Here is a 24841-nt window from a genome sequence, read left to right as displayed (position 1 = left end):
GTAAGTTGAGTCAGTGTTTTCTTTGGTGCTAGCACAGTACCCAAGAGCTACTGATCAGCTGAATTGGCCTTGAGCAAGCTTCAGTCTCTCCTGACTGCACAGTTCCTTTTTTTTTTGGGGGGGGGGGGGGAGGGGCGGGGTTGGCTGCACCACGTGCCTCGCGGGATCTTAGTTCCCAGACCAGGAATTGAACCTGGGCCCTTAGCAGTGAAAGTGCAGAGTCCTAACCCCTGGACCACCAGGGAATTCCCACAGTCTCCTTGACTGTGAATGAGACATAATAATCTCCACTTCACAGGGCTATGGAGAGAATTACAGAATTTGGAGGAGTCTAGGAAGCCCAGACAATGCCTGACACATCCCTGGTAACCAGTGACAAAGACTCCAGTCAGACTCTTCTGAGACCTGTTTGTAACTACACATTGCCCTTGGGCTCTGTCTTTGGTCTGTTTACTCTAGTTTTAGCAAGAATTTACTGGGTCAGTTTAGCAAAAATCCCCCACCCTTCATATCTAATCAAAATCCTTATCCTCCACCCTTGATATCTTATCACCCTGGCCTGCCATCAGCAAGAAAATCTGTGAACTTGGTGTAGCCAGAATTCCCCTCCCGCAGGATGTTTCCTCTTAGCAAGTTTCCATGCACTGACCCAGACCCTGCTCCTTGGCTATCAACCTCCACTCGTCCTTGCTGTATTCAGAGCTGTGCCCCATCTCTCTCCCCTATCACAACACTTCCCCACCCCCATTGCAGCAGTCCCGGCGAATAAAGGCTGCCTTGCCGTCTTTTACAAATGTCACAAATAAATTTAACACCAGTAAACGAATTTCTTTCCCATTTCTACTTGGACCCTAAACCCAGCATGAGCAGAGCGTTCTATCGCCTCTGTTCAATGCTTCAAAAGGCCTGGTCCTTGGAGGCCATGGGGAGACTGCTGGAAACCAAAACCCCCAGTGACGCCCACACCACTCGGCATCAAGGCAGCAGTGATAGAAGTTAGGACTCGACCCCTTGCCTGCCACTCCGTACTGAAACCCTGGTCCTCCTCCTCACTCCTACAGGTCGTGGATGCAGCACTTGGGGGTGAACTTTGAAAAGTCAGGATCTGCGACTTTCCAAAAGTACAAGTACTTAGACACTCTTTCACAGAGCCCCGATTTACCTCTTTGTAAAACAGAGAATACTCCTAGTTGCAAGATTAGATAAAATAGTGGATGTGAAGCTGCCTTGTACACGATGTCATCGTAGCAGAGACAATCGCCGGTGTTAACCACGTGGAAAGGGAAACCCCGGCCAAAGCCCTGCGGCTAGGCTGTCTCTCCGCCCTCCAGCCTTTTAAAAGGGGGCGGGGCGGGGCCGCGGGACCGATCACTCGGCGCTCCTCTAGGCACGCCTTGGTGATCAATCGAGCTGTGAGTGATCGATACTCCTCGGGCAAGCCTCTGACTACTCGGAGAGAGCCGGAGTATTCGGTCCAAAAGGACAAGCCATCGCCGGCCGGCGACTCAACGCCACCCAAACTCGAGACGGGTGAGTTTGAGCAACTCGAGAGGGTGGGCAGCTCTAGCTCCTTGGAAGCCGCGCGGCCGGGCTGAGAGGCGAGGACTGCGCAGGCGTCGCGTGAAGGGTCGCAGCAGGAAGAGAATCTCGCGCGTGCTCTTTGGGAAGCCCGCGGCGGCCCTTCACAAAGCGGCGAAAACTGAGCCGGGCGTTGGGGCAGCGCATGCGCTCTGAGAACGGAATTGAGCGGGTCAACGCGCCCGCGCCGCCTGGGATAGGAGGAAGGTCCCGCGCGTGCGTGGTGCTGTTCTTCAGCCAGGCATTTCTTTTTTTTGCGCACGCGTGAGACCCTGGTGTTGTGCGCTTGCGCGGTTGGTGTGGCGTTGGTGCAGTGCGAATGTGCTAGCGCGGTTTCCGACTTCTGCCCTGTGTGTAGGGGCAGGTGAATGTGGGCTGTCTCTCCCGGGCCAGTCGCCCTTGTCTTGGGTCTGGAGCTAGGCCGACTGGGCACATTTGAACCGTCGGGCCCCGGATGTGGACCAAGGGAATGAAGCCCCGGGGGAGGCACCGGGGAGGGAAACGGTGTGAGGCCTCGGGGTGGAGGGTTGGTGGGTTACGTGGAGTCCGCCCGGCCGGCTCGTCCTGGGGGACCCCGTGGGGCCTGTGCATGTGGCCGCCTGGAGGAAGGGCTGTCTGACTCGATAGGGCTTAATTCTGAGCATCGGTATCCCGTTAAACCCCTCGGGATATACAGCAAAGGTGTGTCACCGTACTCAGCGGGGTTAAAGCAAATGCAAGGGCAGGAGGTGGGCAGACGTTGGGGCCGCACGGACGGCCCAACCCCGATCCTGTCTGCAGCTGGGCAGCCTGTTCCCAGAAAGCCAGATTGAGCCCGATATATTCTGGGAGGTGCTTTAGAGTTTTAAAGGTACATTTAAGAGAATTCTGGGATGACTGCGGTGGCTTCCTCGGTTTTATTTTATAAACGACAGGAACCCACTTGGGCGGTTGATAGCCACCCAAAGCCCAGCTTACATAATGCGCTGTATCTGGATGGTGAATTCATGAAGTCAGGTCCCGAGTTGGGCTGTTGTACACAGCGTGTACTTGGCTCCTTGGTGTTTAACATGACCGGCAAGAAGCCATTTATGAAGTTCACATTAGGCTGGTTTATAAAGCCAATATAAAAGCCACTCAGACGTTAATTAGCTCATACAACCTTGTTCTAACTCCCTTTTCAAGATTATTTCATATGCCAACAAACAGGCCTTTACGTAAGAAGCCAAAACAGCCTACCGGGAAGAGCAATTCTATGCAGACTGTACCTGACTTTCCCGTGAAAGCTGTCTCATGTCATGAGGCCAATACAGACAGGTGGCACTCTGGAAGGTCAGTTTACAAAGTCAGGACACAAGACCTTCCTCTGGAAGGTTTATTCACTTAATACAACCTTTTATAAAAGGCAATTCACCTCTACCCTCACCGCCTTAAAAAAAAAGTTTTCTATAACCGGTAAGAAGCCTTTTAAGGCCAATACCTGTCAAGCTCTAGGAGACCGACTTTAAAGTGAGGATACAGGGCCACTCAGGCTTTTTCATGTGGCCTATGATTAGGGGACCGTGGGTCTCAATTAGCCTGGAATAATGCCAGTTTGTGACTTGTCCTTGAAAGCTCCTATCAGCACTACCAATACTCGACTTGTGTAAGATGAAATTGCTTTGTGCAGAAATGGCAGTTCCAAACAATGAAAAACAAACATTGAAGAAAATGACAAGCATAGAAAATTTTGCAGAAGAAAAATAAATGTATATTTTACCAAGCTAAATAAATAAAAGGCTGATATATAGCATCCTGGTTTGTATGATAAATTCTGTAGTTAACCCACCTATACCTGACTACCAGAAGGCTGTTTATGCAGCTTGCTCATTCCTTTCATGTGGAGCTCTGGGAGGCCAATGTAAAGGCCAGTCCGCAGTCCCCCACTGGGAAAGACTGTTCACACAGTTTACCCTTGATTCCTTTCTCTGGAAGGCCCGTTCATATAATACAACCCTTTATTAAAAAGGCAATTCATTGAGGACCTCTGGGAAGCAAATCAGTAAAGCCAGGCCATAAGGCTACTCAGGCTGATACCTTCCTCCAGAAAATTGCTTGATACGATTGTCAAGAAACCTTTCTATCAGACCAATACATAGGGAATGCTGGAAGCCTGATTTATAAAGCCTGGACGTGAGGCCATTGAGAAAGGCAACCTGTACCTGACCTTCACTGGAAGGCTGCTGCTTACACCCCACATGAGGCCAGCTCCTCTGGAAGATTGTTTCATACAGCCAACAGGAAGGTGTTTTACTCAGCCCGGGAAGGACCTTTCTCCTATAAGGCCATTTCAGAAGGCTAGAAGGAGTCACAGAAGGTAGGTTTGTAAAACTAAGACAAACTCCAGGCTTCACCTGGCCCTCAGATAAGGGCCCAGTATATAAGGAAGCCAGTTTTTAAAATAGGTTATGAGGCCACTTTGAAAGAATTTTATAGAATACAATGTGGCTCCTCCCCTGAAGGCTGTTTGATGTGGCAACTATTTAAAAGGCCAAGTCCTGAAAGGTTCTGGGAGGCCTGTGGACACAAGCCGTACCTAAGGCTACTCAGAGGGTGGCCAGCGTGCCCCCTCACCATGGTTGCTGCCCTCTGGGAGGCTAGTGTTTTTTTTTTTTTTTTTTTAACTTATTTATTTATTTTATTATTTATTTGGCTGCATTGGGTCTTCATTGCTGCACATGGGCTTTCTCTAGTTGCTGCAAGCGGGGGCTACTCTTCATTGTGGTGTGCAGACTCCTCATTGTAGTGGCTTCTCTTGTTGTGGAGCAGGGGCCCTAGGCACGTGGGCTTCAGTAGTTGCAGCACATGGGCTCAGTAGTTGTGGCTCACGGGCTCTAGAGCACAGGCTCAGTAGTTGTGGCGCACGGGCTTAGTTGCTCCGTGGCATGTGGAATCTTCCCAGGGCAGGGCTCGAACCCATGTCCCTGCACTGGCAGGCGGATTCTTTACCACTGCGCCACCTAGGAAGTCCAAGGCTAGTGTTTTAAGATCAGTCATGGGACCTTCAGGGCCATTTCAGGTGGCTACTACAGAGGCAGCCTGTAAAACCATTTTGAAAACAAAACTCACAGGTATCCTGAAGCTCCCAATTCTGAAAGGCTCTGTCGTGCAGTGTCAACATATGTCTCTTAAGGCTTTCTTGTAAGACATTCATTGAGGAACTCTGGATTCAAAGTAAGTTACTCAGGCTATTTTTTGTTTATTTTTTAAATTTATGTATTTATGTATTTATTTATTGGCTGTGTTAGGTCTTCATTGCTGCATGCAGGCTTTCTCTAGTTGTGGCGAGCGGGGCTACTCTCTGTTGCAGTGTGCGGGCTTCTCTTGTTGCAGAGCATGGGTTCTAGGCATGTGGGCTTCAGTAGTTGTGGCACTTGGGCTCAGTAGTTGTGGTGCACAGACTTAGTTTCTCCACAACATAGAGATTGAACCCGTGTCCCCTGCATTGGCAGGCGTATTTTTAACACTGCACCACCAGGGAAGTCCCACACAGGCTATTTTTGTGTGGCCAAGAGAAGACTGTTTTCTACAGCCAGCTTGAGGCCCTCTCTCCCAGAAGGCTGGTCCACATGGCCATCAACCTGAGGCCCTCCCCTCAGCCAATTGGCAAAGCAGTACATAAGCCACCTTAAGAGGCCAGTTTGTGAAAACCAAACACGAGACCACTTTGAGAGGCAATTTTCCAAAACAGCATGTGAGGCCACCTTAGAAGCTGGGTTTGTAAGGCCTTTGTGAGCTCTGTGAAGGCCTATTTTGTAAGGTCACCCTGAAGGCTGGTTTACAAAGGTTAAAAATCTGCATCCCAGGGAACTAGTTTGTAGCCCATTTGAAACCTTCCAGGAGGCTATTTTCTAAGGCCACTGAGAGACCAGTTTACAAAGCTGTTCATAGGCCCCAGTGGAAGCCATCTGATTATTAAGGCAAATAAGTGGCCTTCTCAGAGGCCTTTTTATAGACCTTTGTGAGAAGCCAGAATATGAGACCTCTGAGGTCTTTTGCATGCTCAACGTGAGACTTTTCAAAATTGCTTTATAAGACTCGTGAGACACTCGGGATGAGCCCCGAGGCCACCCAGGGAGGCCTGTTATGGGTCCACAGCCTGTTTTGCATGTGGCTAGGGGATAAGCTGGGAGGTTGAACTGTCAAGCCGTCCAAGAAGGCTGTTAACGAGGCCAACACATGACATTTATGAATCTTCTAGGAGGCTGGAGGTAGAATTCATCCTGGCAGGCTTGGGCCAGGCCCCTCAGGTTCTCTGGGTCCTGTCATGCAGTAAGCCAGCTGGGAAGGCTATCCATTGTGAACCAAGGACTGAGCTGGGATCCAGAGCTCCAAAAGCTGATGCAGTCCTCATGCCTGAACCCGAAGAGTGTTCTCAGGGGACGCTGCCACTTGCTGTAAAGTTTTGGACAAATTGCTTAATCTCCCAAATCTCACTTCATTCATTGGTAAAATCTCACGCCGTAGAATTGTGAGGGGTGTGTTAGGTCATGTACATAACAAACAAATGGAGCGGTGACATGGCACATAGGAAAGGACACTGAGATTGACTATAGCGTAAGTCCAGTCTCTTCACAGACAACCGGCTGTGGTGTTTTGGTCAAGTCACTTCATTTTTTTCTGGACGTTAGTTTCCTCCTCAGCAAAATAGGAGGGTGAGGTTGCAGGGAAAATGATCACATCCATCCCTGTCCACTTCACAGTATCGCGAGGATTAAAAAATTAGAAAGGGGTGCTGGGGAAACCGTGATAGACTGCAGAGCTGAGGAAAACTCTACTGCCCTTCCTTTAGGACAGACCCAGGAAGAGGTACCTCAGAAATAAAAACAAGTGAGAAAGGTACGCCCTTTCCGTGTGAAGTGATAGGATTTTCTCCTCTGTAGAATGAGGATAATAATACTTCCTTCCTCAGAGTTTTCTTGAGAGTTAACCCAGATGTCCAGCTTCATCGTGTGCTGACTGGTGATCTTGTGGCTCTGGTCCCTCACGTATAAGCTTGTGGATTTGTGGCTAGACTGCCTGAATTTTAAATTTCTGCTCCACTTCTTCCTAGCTAAATTGCTTTGGGAAGTCATTTAACCTCTCTGCATTAGCTTCCTTATCTGTAAGATGGAGATGATAATACTTTTCCTAGAGTTTCTGTAAGAATGAAGAGTATGTATAGAGTGCTTGGAGCATTCCTGGCTTACAGTAGGCACTTTGTAAGTACGTTATCAGCTCTGTAGGTTCATCGTGGGGGTGAAACCAGGCAATCCCTGTAATACTCTTAAGTACTCTGCCTGCTATTGTTGTTATTCCTCAGCTGGAGGGGTGTAGTGAGCTGAAATGGAACCCAGGAATAGGAATGCCTGGTCGGGCACACCCTCAGAGACCTTATCTCTAGCATCCTTCCCATGTCTTTGCTTCTCTGTCTGCTGCTGACCTCTTCACACACATTAGAGCTAAAGGGAGCCATGCTTTGTCCTCTTGTTCTCTGGTGTGAGTTATAGATAGAGTCCCAGGATGTCCAGGAAATCTGGTAGGGGTGTTTATTGTTATCTATTGCCACGTAACACATCACCATACATTTAGTGGTTTAAAACAGCACAGACGTATCATCTCGGATTCTGTGTGTTGGGAGGGCGTGCTTGGGTTTAGCTGGGTCATCTGCATTAGGATCTCCCACAAGCTCCAGTTATGGTGTCAGGGTGGAGTTCTCATCTGAAGGCTCAACTGCACAAGAATCTGAGCTCCTGTGGTTGCTGGCAAAATTCAGATCCTGGAGGGCTGTTGGACTAAGGTCCTCAGTTCCTTGCTTGCTGTTGGCTCTAAGCTACCCTCAGTTTTTTGCCATATGGGCCCCTCCAACAGGGCAACTTACTTCATCAATGCAGGCAAGCTAAGAAGGCAGTAGAGAGAGGCTGCCAGCAGGATGGAAGTTGGAGTCTTATGTGACCTGATTCCAAAAGTGGCATCCCATCACTTTGCCATCTTGAGCCAAAAAGTAAATAGCTACACATAACAAATCTACAGACCTGTCAGTTAGAGGCAAGTAATAATAGTTTTCTCTTGCTGATGTAACAGATTATCACAAACTTGAAAGCTTAAAACAATAAAAATTTACTAGCTTACAGTTCTGTAGGTTACAAGTTCAACTTGGAACTAAAATCAAGGTCTCAGCTGGGCAGCATTCCCACTCTAGCTCTAGGGGAGAAGCTCTAGGGGAGGATCCATTTCCTTGCCTTTTCCAGCTTCTAGAGACTGTCCACATTCCTTGGCTTGAGACCCCTTTCCTCCATGTTCAAAGCCAGCAACATTGCATCTCTCTAGCAATTCTGTAGTCACATCTCCCTCTGACTCTTATTTTAGCCAGGAAAGATCCCCTCAAGGATTTGTGTGTTAGGTTGGGCCCAGCCAAATAATCCAGGATAACCTTCCCATCTCACAGTCCTTATTCTTAATCACACCTACCAAGTCCCTTTTGCAGTGTTAGGTAACATGCTCACAGGTTCTGGGGATTAGGAGATGGACATCTTTGGGGGCATTATTCTGCCTACCATCCAAATTACAGATCCTGCCCATATTCAAGAGAAGGGGATTAGATGAGAGTGTTTATAACAGCACGGAGGGATCATTGGGCTCTCTTCCGCCCACTGGCTTTCTTCCCTCACAAGAAGTGGAGCATCTGATGGGTCTTTATCACAGGCAGGTCTTCATTCTTGCCTTCACCATCCACCAGTGGATCTTGAGTGTCAGTTACTCTCCGGGTCAAGTAGGGTTCTTCATTATGCACCACAGAAGCCAACCCTGGCTGACATAAGCAAGAGGACATTTCTTGGAAGGCTGTGGGGCCCACAGAATCAATGGAAAGCTGGAGAACTGGACTGGGAAAAGACAAGAACTAAAGTGGTTCTGCATCCTGGGAATTGTGGACAATAATTGCAAGACCCTAGCAAAAACCAGCCAGTCCAGAAACTGCCACCAGGACAAAACGAAATGTCGGCTATCTCTGGTCTAGTTGATCTGCTTAAAGTTCAAATTCGAAGGAGGCAACTCATCAGCTAGCTTGGGTCACATACCCACCCCTTGGCAACATCTCACCAGTCTGATCTCAGGGGGTATGATGGAATTTCTCAAAAGGAGATGGAGCTGTGTGGTTCAGAAAGAGAAAAGGATTCTGAGCCACCAGAACTCATCAAATACCCTCTACTAAGTTCTCTGCATCTGCTTCCTCAACAGCAGAAGGAAGTAACGCTTTCATTCAGGGCAGGACCACTGTTATAACAAGCATCGTCAACACAGTAGTGACTAAACACGATACACGTTTATGTTTTGCCCCCGAAGCATTCCAGCACCAATATTCCTGGTCGGGGGGCTATCTTGTGGCTCTGCCATCCCCTAGGACCTCAGAGTCCTTCCCTTCCAGCCAGTGGATAGGGAGGGTGTGGGGGGTCACACAGGAGTGTCTATGGACCAGGCCTGGGAGGGGCATACATCACTTCCACGCATTAGCTGGCACATGGCGTCGCGATCACATCTAATTGCAAAGGAGAAATGGAGTCAAACTGTGTGCCCAGGAAGAGGATGCAATGGGCTTTGGTGAGCTTGAAGCAAGAGTTTGTTTTTGTAAATAAAGTTATATTGGGACACACCGTGCCCATTTGTTTGCATACTGTATAAACGTGCTTTCACACTACAGTGACAGAGTAGTAGCGACAATGACTGTATGGCCTGCAAAGCCTAAAATATTTGATATCTGGCCCTTTACAGATAAAGTTTGTTGACCCCCAGCATAGAGCAGTCTCTGCAAAAAGCACGATGGTCCCTATTTCTTAGTATCAATGAGATAGTGCATATACCGTTAGCATAACACCTACAACCTATTAGTGCAAATAAATAACCATAAGTTGTAAGCAGTAGAACCTATTCACATATTAGTACTTATTCCTAGAGACTGGCCTGCCATCTGTATATAATGTCCAGGCTAAAGTCACTAAAGGCACCATGATAAACCTTGTTGTATAGGATTTATGTATTTCCTGGTTTCCTCCAGTGACGTTAAGATCTCATTCCTTCAGTAGTCTTCATTGAGTGCCTGCTATGAGCTCTACTCTGCAAGAAGCTCCAGGGCTGTTCAGACCCAAAACACTGTTAGAGAATATTGGCAGTGTTCACATAGGGGATCATTTAAGATGGGCCTTGAAGGTTGCATAGGAGTTTGCCAGAGAGGAGGGATGTTGGAGGCATTCCAGAGAAGGACCATACATGTTCCTCTCTGAACAAACTTGGGTCTGGTGCCCACTGCATACGTAGTGTTATGCCTGGCCCTAAAGATACAGTGGTGACCCCAGACAGATAGGGACCCTGCTCTCATAGGGTGGAAAAGACATTGTTGAAGAATCAGTGCAGATGAGATGTGTGTAACATGGGTCAAGTATGGAAGCCTTGGGAACCTATAGGGAACCAGGTCTGTGCATGATCTCTCTCCCGATCACTCTCTTTTTTTTTTTAGGAAAATAGTTCATATATATTTAAAATCTCAGTGGTTGACATTTTGGCCACTGGATGTCATCACAGATCTAGCTTTTTTCCTCCAGTCTTATTTTATGAAAATGTAGAATTGTAAATATGTAGACATCCAACGTGGCGTTTTGCTGTAACTTATTTTTCCCCGCAGCACTCATCGGACTGAGCTGGCTGGGCCAATGGCGGGGCTGGGCTCTCTCTGGGAGGCCCTCCAGGCACTCCTGCCCCGCACGAAAGAGGAGCTGAAGCTGGAGCTGGGAGAGAAGGTGGAGGGCAGCGTGGTGCTGCTGCTGCAGGAGGCCGCCGAGCTCTTCTACGGGGACAGGAGGCAAGAGTGTCTGCAGACCTGCGAGGCACTGCTCGACTATTCCTGGGAGAAGCTCAACACGGGGCCCTGGCAGCACGTGGACAAGGACTGGCGGCGGGTGTACGCCTTCAGCTGCCTCCTTAAAGCCATGTGTCTGTGCGCACCGCCTGGGGACGCTGCCTCCGTGGCCGCTGCCCTGAAAGTCTGCGACATGGGCCTGCTGATGGGGGCGGCCATCCTTGGGGACATCCTCCTTAAAGTCACTGCTGTCCTCCAGGAGCACCTGCTCTCCGGAAAAAGGCCTGCCCCTGGCCCGAGCCAGGAGCCGCCCAGCATAAAGGTATCTGGGGCATTGTCGGGGGAACCGCCACTGACCACATCCAACAAAATCCATCAGCCCTGTTTTCCTAGAAGTCACAGGTCCGCTCTCCCCTGGGGTGAGGCCCCTGGTAGGCTGACCACTCAGGCTGTGAAATGGCATCTCCATTGGTTTGGAAATGCCGCAGCCTCTTTTCTCAAAATTTTTTTTCTTTTCCAGTTTGTGCAAAAGCAGTGCCCCTTGGGGCAAGCAGGAGGGTGGGAGCTTCGTGGTTCCTGAGAGAAACGGCTCAGAGGAATTGTGTGGCCGAGCCCTGCGGCCAGCAGGAGCCCTTCTCTTTCAGCTTCTTCCTGGCCTCTTGGATGAAGTGGCACCCACTTTTCTGGCTGCCTCTGTCTCTGTGCTGCTGAATTCGGATGAGATACTACAATTCATGTGACTGATCGGTCCTGCCCTTTAGATCCTGGCCCATGTCCTCACTGGTGCCGGAGTATATCCCACAGACACCGAGGGTGGTTTCCTCGGGCTTCCCATGCCAGTGCTGACATGCAGACCCATGCACAGTACCTCTGGGCAAGTCAGTCACCTCCTCTGAACCTCAGTTTCCTTATCTGTAAAATAGCAGTGTGCTGACCCCCAGAAAAAAAGAACCAAGACTGTACTGGACACTGGGTAAGGGAGTTATGGGGTGTTTTCAACATTTTTCTAAATATTTTCTTGTTTTCAGAATTCACTGCAGTGAGTATTATATTTCTATAAGAATAATGCAAATGGATGTCATGAAATACACCATGCATGTAACCGAAGTGAAAGGTGATCCTACAAACAGGGAAGAGAAATTTGCAGCAAAGCTGTCCGAGAGCAAGTATCTCTAGTGTATAAGAATTATACAAATTAATAGAGGGAAAAAAAAAAACAAACCTGGGCCCCAGGAGGTAGAGAGACCAGATACACGAACAGACTGTTCACAAGGAGGAAGCAGATCTGTTAGACAGACGCGTGGCAAATGTTCAACCTCACCTCTGGTTTAAACAAACAAATAAACAAAAGCAAAAACATGAGGCAGCCATTCTTGGCTCTGAAACGATCAAATGAGATTTTATATGACACCCAGTGTTGCCAAGGGTGCCACGAGGCCAAGGGCATGGAATGTTGGTGGACCTTTCATAGGGCTGGGCAGACATGCCGATCAGGGGACAAGTACTCGTCCCCTTGGGCCCAGGGGTTGCAGTCACCTTGCCCCAGTCAAGGCTGTCCTAAGGGAATATGGCGGTGGCTTCAAGGCCAAGGTGGTGCTCATGCTCTAGGGCAGTGTATGTGGTGAAGGGGGTGAGAGCGCGGGCTCTGGAGGCAGCTGCCTGGGTTCACGTTCCCGCGCTGCCACCCGCCGCCTGTGCGGCAGGCAGCATCTTGGCTGCTGTGTGCCGCCTCCGCCCCCCTGCCTGGAGGAGGGGCTTTGTTCAGCAGCTTTATGGAGCGCCAGTGGTGGCCCAGATGTGCCAGGAGCCAAGGGCATGGCCCAGACCCTGTCCTCCTGGGGATGACATTCTCATGAGGCTGTCCAAGAATGTCTTCTCCCAGGTGGTGAGAAAGGTGGGAGAGGCTGCTTCGCACAGGGTGGTCAGGGAAGGCCTGTTTGACGAGGGAATACAGGAAAATAAAAGCCTACTTTGGGGACAGCGAGAAAAGAACAGGCAAATACAAGGCCTCGCGCATCGCCCGCAGGGAAGAATGTTAGCTGCTGCTGCAGTGAATGTTGAGAACAGGCTTGGGGTCCAGCCAGGTGCCAGGCGGCAGTGCTGGGTGTTTTACTTACTAGGTCTCGTTGCCCAGAGGTCTAACACATGGGGAAACTGAGGCTCAGAGACAGTAACTTGTTCAGGTCACTCAGCTGGGTGATGGTTAAGTACATAATGAGGCAGCCACTCAAGGCATTGAAAGGATGGGGTGGCAGCATGGAAACTGCTTTAGAGAAGTTATTGGACAGAAGAGGCAGAGCTGCTTATTCATCCTGAATCTTTCTACCAGCAGATCAGAGGTGTGAGTGTGTGAACAAAATGGGAAAGGAACATACTTTGCAATGAGAAGAATCTTTTTATGTTAGATAGTGGAGTTGGGGATAGTTATGCTTTCCTCTATGAAAGCAATATGTTAGTTTTATAATTGAACAAACATTTTATGTGAACTGGTAGAGAAAAAAACATCTTGATATCATGAAACAGTGGTAGCAGTAGCAGCAGTAAAACTGACAACAAATGTTATTGTTACTAATGACACCTCAGCTCTCCTACCACTGATGCAAATTCCTAGAGGAATGCCTTGAATTTTGACTTTCCTGTGGTTGTCACCATCTTGTTTTGTTTTGATTTGGAACAGAAAGCTAGGAATGACCACGTTTCGATCCCAGATATGACGTCAGAAAGAACAGTGCCCCGGCTTCACTGTCCATCCCTCCAGTATTTCAGGAAGCATTTTTTGGATCCAGGGAGGCCTGTGATCTTGGAAGGCGTGGCTGACCACTGGCCGTGCATGAAGAAGTGGAGGTGGGTGTCTGCTGAGGGCCGTAGGGTTCCTTTTCCCAATTTGGCATCTCCAGAGGCCCCCGAATTCCTCTGCCCATCATCCCCACGAGAATACAGCCCCACAGACTCTTCCCTGCCAGTGAAGTGGGATGGACTGCCGAGGGGTTAAACACGCATTAAAGGCACAGTGCTCTGAAGCGATGCCAGGGGTTATAAGGTCCTTACCTTCCGCAGCCTGCCTGCCTTAAGCAATTTTTAATGAGTGCATCGTGGCAGTCCAACGGTAAATCTATTATGCAGTTTTACAGGATCTCAGGAATTCTGTGGACTTTCTCAGGGGTGCCTGAGGGTTGAGAGGAGAAATAAGAACCCAGGACAGCTCACACCCTCTCCAAGGGCGCCTGTGTGTGTGTGTGCCTTCAGACCCCCCCCTTGGATTCATGGTCGAGAAGTCAGATCAAGCAGCTGACGGTGGCCATGGTGCCACAGCCACGCGTAACTTTGAAATGAGGAGGCAGGTGGAAGGAGCCAGCCTGTCTCGCGGTGGTGGTTTTGTGGAGGGTGTGGTTCCCACTGAGACTTGTGTACTTGACCAGGTACCAGGTGCCAAGACAGGCACGTGCCATGTCTTACCTCATTGTCCCCTCCCTGTTTCCCGCGGGACGGGCACTGCCATCACCTGCATTTTACAAATGGGGAACAAGGGCTCAGAGAGGCGAAGGGACTTGCCACAGGTCCCCTGGTGGGTGACAGGCAGGGCTGGACTCGGCACCAGGCCACGGAGCTGAGGACCCAGGCCTCTCCCCACCCTGCACTGTCCGCCACTGGCCCAAAGAAGGTCTCTCTGCCTGTGGCAAGGCGAGCAAAGAGAGGAGTTGGAAGGTGCCAGGCAAGCAGGGAAATAGAGCTGCCCAGCAAGAACCAGACTCACTGATTGTATCTGCACAGCTGCCTGGCGCCAGGTGGGTGGGTGACCTCCCCTCTCTGTACCTGCGTCTCCTCGGCAGTGAAGTGGGGTCTCCCTCCACCTCTTGAGCTTTTGTGCCGATGAAAGGAGACCAGCGTTAAGCACGTTTAGCAGGGCGCCCACCTGGTGTTAGCATAACGATGGCAGCACCAATCCCTGTTTTCCAAATAGCCTGGAGTACATCCAGGACATCGCCGGCTGCCGCACCGTCCCTGTGGAGGTTGGTTCCAGGTACACAGACGAGGAGTGGTCCCAGACACTCATGACGGTCAACGAGTTCATCAGCAAGTACATCAGTAATGAGGTGTGTCGTTCGACTCCTGCCCCCACTACTCAGGAGGGAGGGAACGCATTACATTTGGGCAAATAACTTCCATGTGTCACCGGGAGAGGTTTTGGAAGAGTCAGAAAATCATTCTTTAAGAGCCTGCGGCCAGTAGGCTGGCCAGCGTGGGGAAGACAGGCAGGACATAGGGACCCATTTCAGGCCCTTTTGTTTTTTGGAGGGGTTTGTTTTTTTTTTCTTGGTTACAATTCAGTGGTTTTTGGTTTAGTCACAAGATTGTGCAACCATCACCACTATCTAATTCTAGAACATGCTCATCACCCCAAAGAAACCCCATACTCATTAGTTACTTCCCGTATCCCCTTCCCCCCATCCCCAGGCAACCACAAATCTGCTTTCTGTTTCAGTGGATTTGCCAATTCTGGACATCTCATATAAATGGAATCACAACATGTGACCTTCTGTGTCTGGCTTCTTCCATTTAGCATAATGTTTTCAGGGTTCATCTCTGTCGTAGCACATACCAGTCCTGCGTGCCTCTGTACAGCCGAATGCTGTCCCTTTGACTGATACACCACATCTTGTTTGTCTCTTCCTCAGCGGGTGGCCATTTGGGTTGTGTCCACTTTTTTTTTTTTTTTGGGGGGGGGTACATCAGGTTCAATCATCTGTTTTTATACACATATCCCCGTATTCCCTCCCTTCCTTGACTCCCCCCCCCACCTCAAGTCCCCCCCACCCTCCCTGGCCCAGTCCTCTAAGGCATCTTCCATCCTCAAGTTGGGGTTGTGTCCACTTTTGACTCGTATGAAAAATGCTGCGGTGAACTTTCACGTACACATTTTTGCACAGACATGTGATTCCATTTCTCTTAGGTGTGTGCGAGGAGTGGAATTGCTGGGTCAGACGGCAGCTCTGTGTGTAACCTTTTGAGGAACTGCCCAATTGTCTTCCAGAGCAGCTGCACCATTTTGTCATTTCTTAACAGTGAGGGCCCTGGGTGTCTTCCTCTTCCTGATACCTGCAGGCCGCTGTTGGGGTCAGTGGCACCCAGTGTCGCACCTGCCCTGCCCCCATCCAACCCTTGCAGAGGCCCTTGGGCATCTTCAAAGAACCCCTGAGCACTGGGGATCCCAGCTTGTAAAGCACTGATTTTTTCACTTATCTGATTGGCAGAATTTTTCACAAAATGATCATCTCCTGTGCAGGCAAAGATGTAGCAAAGTGGGCACTCACATTGACTGCTGGTGAGAGTGTAAACGATGTAACATTTGGGAAAACAACCTGGCAGAAGCTATTAAGATTTAAAATGCACGTACTCCTTGATTGCACTGTTCTGCTTTTGGAAGCATGTAAACGTAAGGACCAGAGTATTCGGCTGTTTATTGAAACACCGTGGCAGAACCACCTGAATGTCCACCAGCAGGGAGATGGTGGGATGCATAATGATGGATCCTGTCTATAAAACATGCGTCCATCAAAAGAACGAGTCACATATGCATGGACTGACCTGAAGAGGTAGTCTTGGTGTGTGGTTAAATGAAAAAAACAGACCTCAAAGTAATACATGTAGTATGATTCCTTTTTTATTAAAAAAAAATCCTTCTGTGTGTGCACCCTTCATGTTACATGGAAACGTACCCAGGGCAACGTCAGCAGCAGAGGCAACTGCACCTCAGCCCCCCCACCCCCCGTCAGCCCAGTCCTGCTGGCTGGCGAGGGGTCACATCCGCCCCTGGGTCGGAGGAGGGGGACCAAGCAGGACGGAGAGGAGGGCACTCAGGTGGCCGCCTAGGGCAGGTGCTGAAAGCCAGCCAAACAGGGGCAGCACCAGGGGCGTGTCCATCACAACTAACGGGGCTTTGTGTCATCTCTGGGTTTCTTCCCGCGGAGTAGCCGAAGGACATTGGGTACCTTGCTCAGCACCAGCTCTTTGACCAGGTAAGTCTGAGACCACGCCCTTCCATCCTTCATCCGCTCGCATTCTCCCACCTCTCTTCCTGGGCGCTGGCCCCAGAGGGTGGGAAAGGGGTCGCAGCCTCCGTTGCTCCCCCTGTACTGCCCCCTGTGGTGAGCGGGGAGGTGCCCTCTCCTTGACCCATGCCGTCCTCACCAGCGGGCAGCGGGGAAGCACAGCAGGCATTAGGGTGGCCCCCGGGGGATGGAGTCTAAAGCCCAGGTGTGGTCAGAATGAGAAACAGGTCCTGGGAGCCAGGTGAGGGTGACAGGCTCTGACCTGACCCGGAACGCGTGCGTTGCCACTGACCTTGACTCACAGAGTTCCCTGGGCAGGTCCCAGAGCCGCCCTCACCACCCGTCAATGGTTTGCTCACTAGGCGGGCTCCCCACACCTGGGGATGTGCACTGTGGCAAGGGCTGGGTTCCACTCCTCTGGTACCTTACTGGCCGGATGGAAGATCCTCAGGACGAGCTGGTGGAGACTGAAAGAGGAGGGGGCTGAGGGCTAGAGCTGAGGGGAGGAGCAGGGCTCGAGGCCAAGGCCATCCCCAGGGAGAGGCGCCTCATGCACCAGGGTCAGAGGGCAGAGCAAACCCCACACGTTGGGCGCGTCCACCAGTCTGTGAGGGTTTGGTCAGCAAAGCAGAGCAGGAAGGCGAAGAGGGAGGCCAGGGCCAAGCCAGGGAGGGCCTTGAAGGCCAGGCTGAAACTCAGGTTTGTCTGGAAGACAGCAGGGAGCCCTGGGAGGTTTGTGAGCCAGAGGCGTCCCACGCCGAGGTGGTATTCCCAGGAGAACCCAGCAGGGGAGCCAGGGGGATGCAGGGAACGTACCCTGGGAAGAAGAGGGACAGCAGCAGGCGCACAAGGGCTGCACTGGCTCTCTCTGCATCACACGTCCTCCCCTGAGACCGTCCAGGTGTGGCCTGGACAGCGCAGACATCCTGGTGAGCTTTTAGAGATGCAGGGTCCATCCCGGGCCCCACCCAGATCGACAGCTCCAGAATCACCGGTCACCTAGGCCTGGGTGAGGTGGGGCCTGCAGCCAGCAAACGCAGAGCCGGAGGAGCGGTCGCAGGAACCAGTACAGCCTGGCTCAGGAAATGGGGCTGCGCGGCGATGTGCCGGATGGCCGCCGCTGGGCTGGCGAAGGACGGGAAGGCCAGAGAAGGTGAACGGGGATTGGCTGTTGGGGGTTGAGATGGCAAGGGGGCTCCTCCTCTTTTCTGCAGTTTCCAGGATCATCTATAATGAGTATGTATAGTCATAACGAGAACAGAGACTTTATTTTTAAATGCAAACAAAGCAAAGTGAAGTGTAGCATGAATCAGACTGCATCCTGTGCTTTTTTTTTTTTTTAAAGATTTATTTATTATTTACTTATTTTATTGGCTGCATCGGGTCTTAGTTGTGGCATGCGGGATCTTTCATTGCGGTGCGTGGGCTTCTCTCTAGCTGTGGTGCACGGGCTGCAGGGCACGAGGGCTCTGTAGTTTGTGGGGCGCAGTCTTCTCTCTAGTTGAGGCACATGAGGGGGAGGGAAGTGGCAGATGGGGCCCGAGAGGGAGGTCACGGCTGGAGGAAGAAGGATGGTTTTCTTAACGTGATGGGAAGTGTTTCCAGCACGGCTGTGGCACGGTCGGGAGGAGTCGGAGTGGACAGGCCTGGGAGCAGGGAGACACTAGGAGGCTGCTGGAGCGGTCCAGGGATGGAGGCCGTCTGTGCGTGGAGAGGTGGGGTTAGGACGTGTGTGAGCTGCTGGCGCCTGACCCGGTGGTTGTGCGGAGATCAAGGGAAAGGGAGCAGCCCAGGAAGACTCCCAGGTTTGGGACCCGAACCACTTGTTAGGTGGAACTGAGGCATCCGGGGGGACTTGGCAGATGTGGTCTTGGCCAGGCCAGCTGCCCAGAGTGAGCAGTACTGGGTGGGAAGCAAGGTCAGGAGCTGGGGCTGTGCCCCGACCTGGGTCAGTCAGGGTCAGGACCACAGCCAATGGAAAGCTGGGGCCCCTGTCCTGACCGGGGGCCCCAACGGGGGCTCTGCCCGCCTCCAGGAGCTGCAGGCCCAAAGTTACAGGGGGGCAGGGGGTGATGGGGCCGGGTGGGCTGTGGTCTCTTGCCCATGCCTCCCTGTGTGAGGACTCGTGGGTCCTGTGTCCTGTCCTCTCTTGCTAAGTGAAGAAAACGGGGATTCGAGGTGATCAGGCCCCTACCACGTGGTCCCAAGAGACGGGCCGCTCCTGTCCCCTGGCCTCAGTCACACTGGGGCTCGGCCTCCCAGAGCCCCTGGAAGCCACAGATCAGCTTGGCTCCCTGTCCTGGAGCAGCCAGTTGCCATTTTATTAGAACACAAGGAAGCACATTTAGGAGGAGAAGGCAAAGTACATGATTGTTTTTAGACAGTAGAAGATTTTGAAGACGTTTTGTCTCGGGCTCCCAGAAGTGTGTTCTCCTCTGCTGTTCCGACTACCCCGGGGACAGTCGCAGCAGCTGGAGTCACGCATCACAGAGGAAACACCCAGCCGGTCGGCTTCCACGCGGCTTCTGGGGCCTTCTCTGCCTGCACAAAGCTCATGGCCTCGCACCCAAAACCTCTTCCTGACTCTCCTCCTAGGGACCCTGTATTTCAGAAGATCTTGGCCACCGAGCTTGGTCAGCCTTCAAGTATCCGTCACATCTGGGAAGGTTTCTCCTCTTGGCTTCCTGCGTCATTGGCCAGTGGCTTTGATTACACCATCTGGTCAACCAGTCACCTCTCAGGAATCCTAATGACATCATCAGGAACCAGTCAGCTTCCCAGCATCCCACAGGGCCAGGGTCTAGTGTCATCCCAGCTAGAAACTGTGCGGCGCCACAGTGAGCCTGGCAGGGGAGAAGCAGGTGGTTCTGGAGGCCTTGGGAATCTCGCACGTAGCTTGAGGACCCCCTCACAGGACAAGGCACCTTAGATCATGAACTTCTCTGTCAGCCTGAAGCCGTGGACACAGTAGGATTTCTGCATTTCTACATGAGCTGTTTGAGCCAGACTCTAAAAGTGCAGAAGGGCCCAGGTTCCCCACAGGGAGAAGATTCCAGCCGCCCCTAGTGACCATTCCACTGAAGGAATGGCCAGTCCACCTGCAGGTGTCCCTTCAGACCCAGAGGGCTCACTCTGAAAATACCTGAGTAAACTAGAAGAGTGGGTCCCCTTTGGGGACCAAACTTAAGATTCTGCTTAGTTTCCTGAAGCCTCTGAGCCTTTGCCAGCACAGCAGGCAGTCTTGGGGGTTGGGGGCCTGGCAGGGCTGCAGTGGTCTGCCCTCATTTGGAAAGAACCAGGGTCTCAGAGTGAGGAAGCCACTTACCCTGACCGAAGCCACTTCCTGACCAGACCTGCAGCGGGCAGCTCCAGCCCTGCCCTCAGGGCAGCCGGGTTCCTCACAGCCCAGGGAGTGGAGCCCCAGAGCTGCCTTCTGGAGGTCTGGTCTGGAAGTGGGTAGGCTGTGGGGTATAAGACACGAGGGGGCTCATGGTCCTTGCTCTTTTAAACTATAGACGGTCCCCAACTTATGATTTTTCAACTTTATGGTGGTGCCAAAGCCGTGTGCATCCAGTGGAAACTGAACTTGGAATTCTGAATCGTGCTCTTTTCCTGGGCGAGGGGTGTGTTTACGACACTCTCTCCTAATGCTGGGCTGGATCTCCCAGTGCATCACAGTCATGAGGGGAAACTGTGGATATAGTCCCAGCCACTCTGTACCCAGATAACATTCTGTTTTTCATCTTCCATACAGTACCCAGTAAATTGGGTGAGATAGTCAACACTTTATTATAGAGTTTGTGTTCAATGATTTTGCCCAACTGTAGGCTAACGTAAGTGTTCTGAGCACGTTTAAGGCAGGCCAGGCTCAGCGATGATGTTCGGTAGGTTAGGTGTACTAAATGCATTTTCAGCTTATCCTTTTTAAAGAATCAACATTTGGGGTTTTTTTTTTTTTTTAATTTTCTCTGTTATTTTCTAATCATTTCTTTCCCCTGTAATCTTTTATTTATTTATTTATTTATTTATTGGCTGTGTTGCTGCGTGCGGGCTTTCTCTAGTTATGGCACTCGGGCTCAATAGTTGTGGTGCATGGGCTTAGTTGCTCCACGGCATGTGGGATCTTCCCGGCCCAGGGTTCAAACCCATGTCCCCTGCATTGGCAGGCAGATTCTTAGCCACTGTGCCACCAGGGAAGTCCCTCATTTTCAGCTTTTGACATTTTCAGATTACAATGGGTTTATCAGGACACAACGCCTCGTAAGTCAGGGAAGAATCTGTCCATCTCATTAGAGATGGTCACTAAAGGTGCCGGTGCAGGTGAGCTGACCTCACCTCCTTGTGCAGCCCTTGTCCACCCGCGGGAGCCCTAACTTCACAGCCCCCCAGATGCCCCGACACCTCCACACAAAGGAGAAGCACAAGCTCACTTCCAACTGGGTCACAGTCTGTGAACAGTTTTAAGACTTCCACACATGCCCACAGTGCTTGCGGCCCCCAGCAGCCCAGCTTGAGGGTGTCCCCTTTACTATATCCTCACCTCCACTGGGCGTTACCACTTTTTCAACCTTTGCTAGTTTGATGGGTGGGAAATGATGACAGTGTTTAACCTGGATTTCTTTGCTAATGGGACTGAAACCCTTCTTTATCCCTAATTCGTCCTTACGTATGATCTGGCTTTTGGCCTTTGCTTCTTTGTGTACTTTACGCATTGGGATCCTTATTAATTTTCCTTATTATTTTGTGTGAACTCTCTGCATTAACCTTCATTTACCACAGTTCAGATGTTTCCCATTTTACTGATCTTCATATTAATTAACTTATCTGAAATGTACCAATTGTGATTGCTTTACTATGAGTAAATTTTGAAAAATCTTCCCCTCCAGAGAGCTGATAACTACTCAGTCCCATTTTCTTTTTGTTTTTCATTAATTTGATTTTCTAAAATGTAATAGCTCTAGAAAATTGCAAGCTTAAAGAAAACTTAAGTACAAAGCAGTGGTATCAGGTTTTTAAGAAAGGGAAACAAAGATAAAATGCATATGACGTGGAAAGAAATCTGAAAGTAAAATGATAACCTTTTCCTAGTAATTATATATTTACTTTTTTTAATTGACTTTTAAATTCCTATACAGGAAAATGTGGCTATAGTTGTGTCATCACACAAGATGACAGTGTATATTGGCTTCTGGGAGAGGCTGTTGACGTCTAGGCTGCTGGGTCCCACAGGCCTGGTCTTAACCCTCCACGTCTGCTCTGACCCCACAGATCCCAGAGCTGAAGCAGGACATCAGCATTCCCGATTACTGCTGCCTGGGTGACGGGGAGGAAGAGGAGATCACCATCAACGCCTGGTTCGGTCCCCGAGGCACCATCTCCCCACTTCACCAGGATCCCCAGCAGAACTTCCTAGCCCAGGTTGGAGCTGCTCAGAACATCAGCCTTCTGCCTCCTCCTGGCCTAGCTAACTCGTGACCTGGCCACATTATTCACATTCAGACACCAAAGAGATGAACCACTGACAGGGACCAAAGTGAAAATAGAGAAACAGTACCAGGCCTCAGGGTGGGGCCCTCTGCCCGGTCAGGGCTGCTTCCAGACGTGGCTCCTGAATCACCTGGGTTCCCGGACACCTCCCGCAGGCAGACCCGGGCTGGGGCGCCTTCTCAAGACAGAGCAAGTGCCCCCAGGGCTGCCTCTCCAACGTGGTCCATCAGAGCCAGGCCAGCTTCTCCTGCCAGAACCCTCTCTCCAAATACAGGGAAGCTACTCAGCCAGTGGGTGGTTTTCCTGAGACCCAGACAGAGGAGTGTGTGTGTGTGTGTGTGTGTGTGTGTGTGTGTGTGTGTGTGTGTGTGTGTGGTAAGGGGAGGGGCACCTGCTATAAAACCAGCTTCTGTCGTAGGCAGAGAGGTTTGACAAGTGACAGCATTCTTCCAGCATTCCCCAGAGGCAGCAGAGAGGCCGGGAGCCAGACCACCTGGTGTGAACACAGCTGTCACCTCTCAGCTTTATGAACATGTGCAACTCAACCTCTCTGTGCCTCCGTTTCCTCACCTGTAAAATGGGGAGGAAATGATGAAGCACCCCGGAGGGCCATGGTGAGGATGAGTTAACACACACAAAGACTTAAACAAACAGCGGTGCCACAGTCGAGTGCCTGTGTGCCGTCAGCCACTGTAGTGAAGGCAGTGACTCCTAACCCAACACGAGCTCTGGGTGCGGGGCGGGCTGGGTGGGGAGGCGAGGAGGGCGCAGGGCAGCCAGAGAGGCCAGGCACCTGCTGAGGAGGGCGGCTCTCTTCCTTGCAGGTGATGGGCAGGAAGTACATCCGGCTGTACTCCCCGCAGGAGTCGGAAGCACTGTATCCTCACGACACGCACCTTCTTCACAACACGAGCCAGGTGGGCCTGGGGGACCCGGTGTGACCCACAGGTTCCCCCCCACACCCCGTCTCTGGTGCCGGGCAGGTGACTTCCTTCGCTTTCCTCAGGTTGACGTGGAGAATCCCGACGTGGAGAAGTTCCCCAGGTTTGCCGAGGCCCCATTCCTGTCCTGCGTCCTGTCTCCGGGAGAGATCCTCTTCATCCCGGTGAAGTACTGGCACTATGTGCGGGCACTGGACTTGAGCTTCTCCGTCAGCTTCTGGTGGTCGTAGCTGGAGTGGGGGCCTGGAGTGGGGGCCTGGCGTGCAGACGCGTGCGTGGTCACACATCCTCCACCCTGTGCCCGGCCCGGCCCGGCCTGCAACTGAGGACATCCTTGCCGGGCACACACCAGGCCAGGGGTGCCCAGGCCAGTGTGGGCGGCAGAGTCAGGCAGGCGGGACCCCGGAAGGATGTTGCAGGCCCACAACCCACACAGAAGCTCTTGGGCTCTGAGGTTGGCTGGCTAGATTCAAGCCCAGCCCCTTCGTGTAATTGCTGTGTGATTTGGGGCAAGAAACTCCACTGGGTGTGTTTCCATCTGGAAAATAGGGCAGCGCTAGTCCTCACCACAGAGCGCTGTAGGAACAGGGTGTCAGCAGAGCTGCCATCACCAATCTTCACGATTGTTACGACTGTTAATACTGTTCTGTGCTGACTGGCCTGTGAGGACAGCCACAGCCTGCAGGCTCTAGGGCGGGCTGGCCGTGGCCTGGTCACAGGAGAGGGTCCTTATCCGCTTGTTCAGCTCAGGCTTCTGCTGGGCACTGGGGAATCGGGCAGTTTCTGTACCAAAGTGTAACCTGCCTTCAGAGAAGTGCACAGATCTGCTACCTTGGAGAATTTTCTGCTCCCTCCCCTCCTCCCCCGCCACCCCCCCACAACCAGCTCCCCAAGTCAAGAAACAGAGCCACCTGGCAGGTCCCCTCCTGCTGTCTCCATAGCCCAGGGGTCACTGCTCTCCGGAAGAGAGAATTTTAGGCCAGGAGGGACCCAGGCTTCAGATTTTCCATAAACATGTTTGCTTCGTTTGTGTAAAACATGGTTGGTTCTGTTTGAATTTCGACCAGGTGAGGATGTGGGGCGCAGGGGTGTCACAGACCTGCAGGAAGAGCTGCGGAGGAAGCCCAGGGCCAGGCCTCTACCCACCGGGCCTCTGTCCCTCCCCAGCCACCTCACGTCTGCTGGTCTGGCCTTGGTTTCGGTCTCTCCCCTCTTGCAGGTAGCCTTCTCCCCAGTGGGGTGGAAATACAGTGGCCCTAGGAGGTCAACTCCAGATCCCATCACCTTGACCCACAGCTCAGAAACCTCAGGGAACATTCTGACCAGCGGGCCTGGGAACGTTGCAACCCAGGAGCAATGCTGGGGGGCAGGGAGTGGGTGTTTGGATTGGTGGGGCCTGGCTCACAGGTCCCCCTGGGCTACTGGGAGAAGGGGGATGGGAAGGGTTGATGGGCAGCTGAAACTAGCTACTAACGTCCTCTGTAACCAAGCCAAGAAATTCAAACCTTATCACATAGGTCTTGGGGCTTCAGAGTTTTGAGTAGAGAGATCATCAGAATATACGTTTGAGTCTCGGCAGGGAAGAGGAGGGGCTGATGGTCAGAGCTGCAGGGAGGCTGTGGGACTGATCCCATGGGTGAGCCCAGGCGTGGAGGACGGGCGAATACAGGAGCCATTTGGAAAGGAATCCCGCGGGCTCTGGGAGCAATCGCTTTGTGAAGTCATTTATTCCCTTGCCCGGCATTGTGAATAGTCATTCACATAATTTTGCATATGAAGAATTTATAGCAAATAACACCACTGAGGGTAGTGAGGCATAATTAGGGAGGCCGCGGTGCCTGCAGGCTGGCCATCAGTGAGGAGTAGAGACGAGCCGTAACTCTGGGGCTGCCTGTGTAACCCTCACCCCTCCCCAGTGCCAACTCCCACGGTGGCCC

General features: G+C 51.6%; 1 protein-coding gene across 2 annotated transcripts; it reads left to right on the top strand.

Annotated features, from left to right (window-relative positions):
- Nucleotides 1-1427: 1427 nt before the first annotated feature.
- Nucleotides 1428-24212, top strand: KDM8 (lysine demethylase 8). Of its 2 annotated transcripts, none has more exons than XM_057695044.1 (8): nucleotides 1428-1530; nucleotides 10253-10748; nucleotides 13185-13270; nucleotides 14388-14520; nucleotides 16399-16443; nucleotides 21745-21894; nucleotides 22788-22880; nucleotides 22970-24212. In XM_057695044.1, the coding sequence occupies exons 2-8, from the start codon at nucleotides 10281-10283 to the stop codon at nucleotides 23132-23134; spliced, it is 1140 nt and encodes a 379-aa protein (XP_057551027.1). In that variant the 5' UTR covers nucleotides 1428-1530; nucleotides 10253-10280; the 3' UTR covers nucleotides 23135-24212. The 2 variants fall into 2 exon arrangements, with proteins under 2 accessions (XP_057551027.1, XP_057551026.1); XM_057695043.1 differs by having other exon boundaries at nucleotides 13104-13270; nucleotides 22970-24211.
- Nucleotides 24213-24841: the final 629 nt, after the last annotated feature.

The sequence above is a fragment of the Hippopotamus amphibius genome, chromosome 9, assembly GCF_030028045.1.
Source record: "Hippopotamus amphibius kiboko isolate mHipAmp2 chromosome 9, mHipAmp2.hap2, whole genome shotgun sequence".
Taxonomy (NCBI): domain Eukaryota; kingdom Metazoa; phylum Chordata; class Mammalia; order Artiodactyla; family Hippopotamidae; genus Hippopotamus; species Hippopotamus amphibius.
This window is presented reverse-complemented; position numbering and strand designations above follow the sequence as displayed.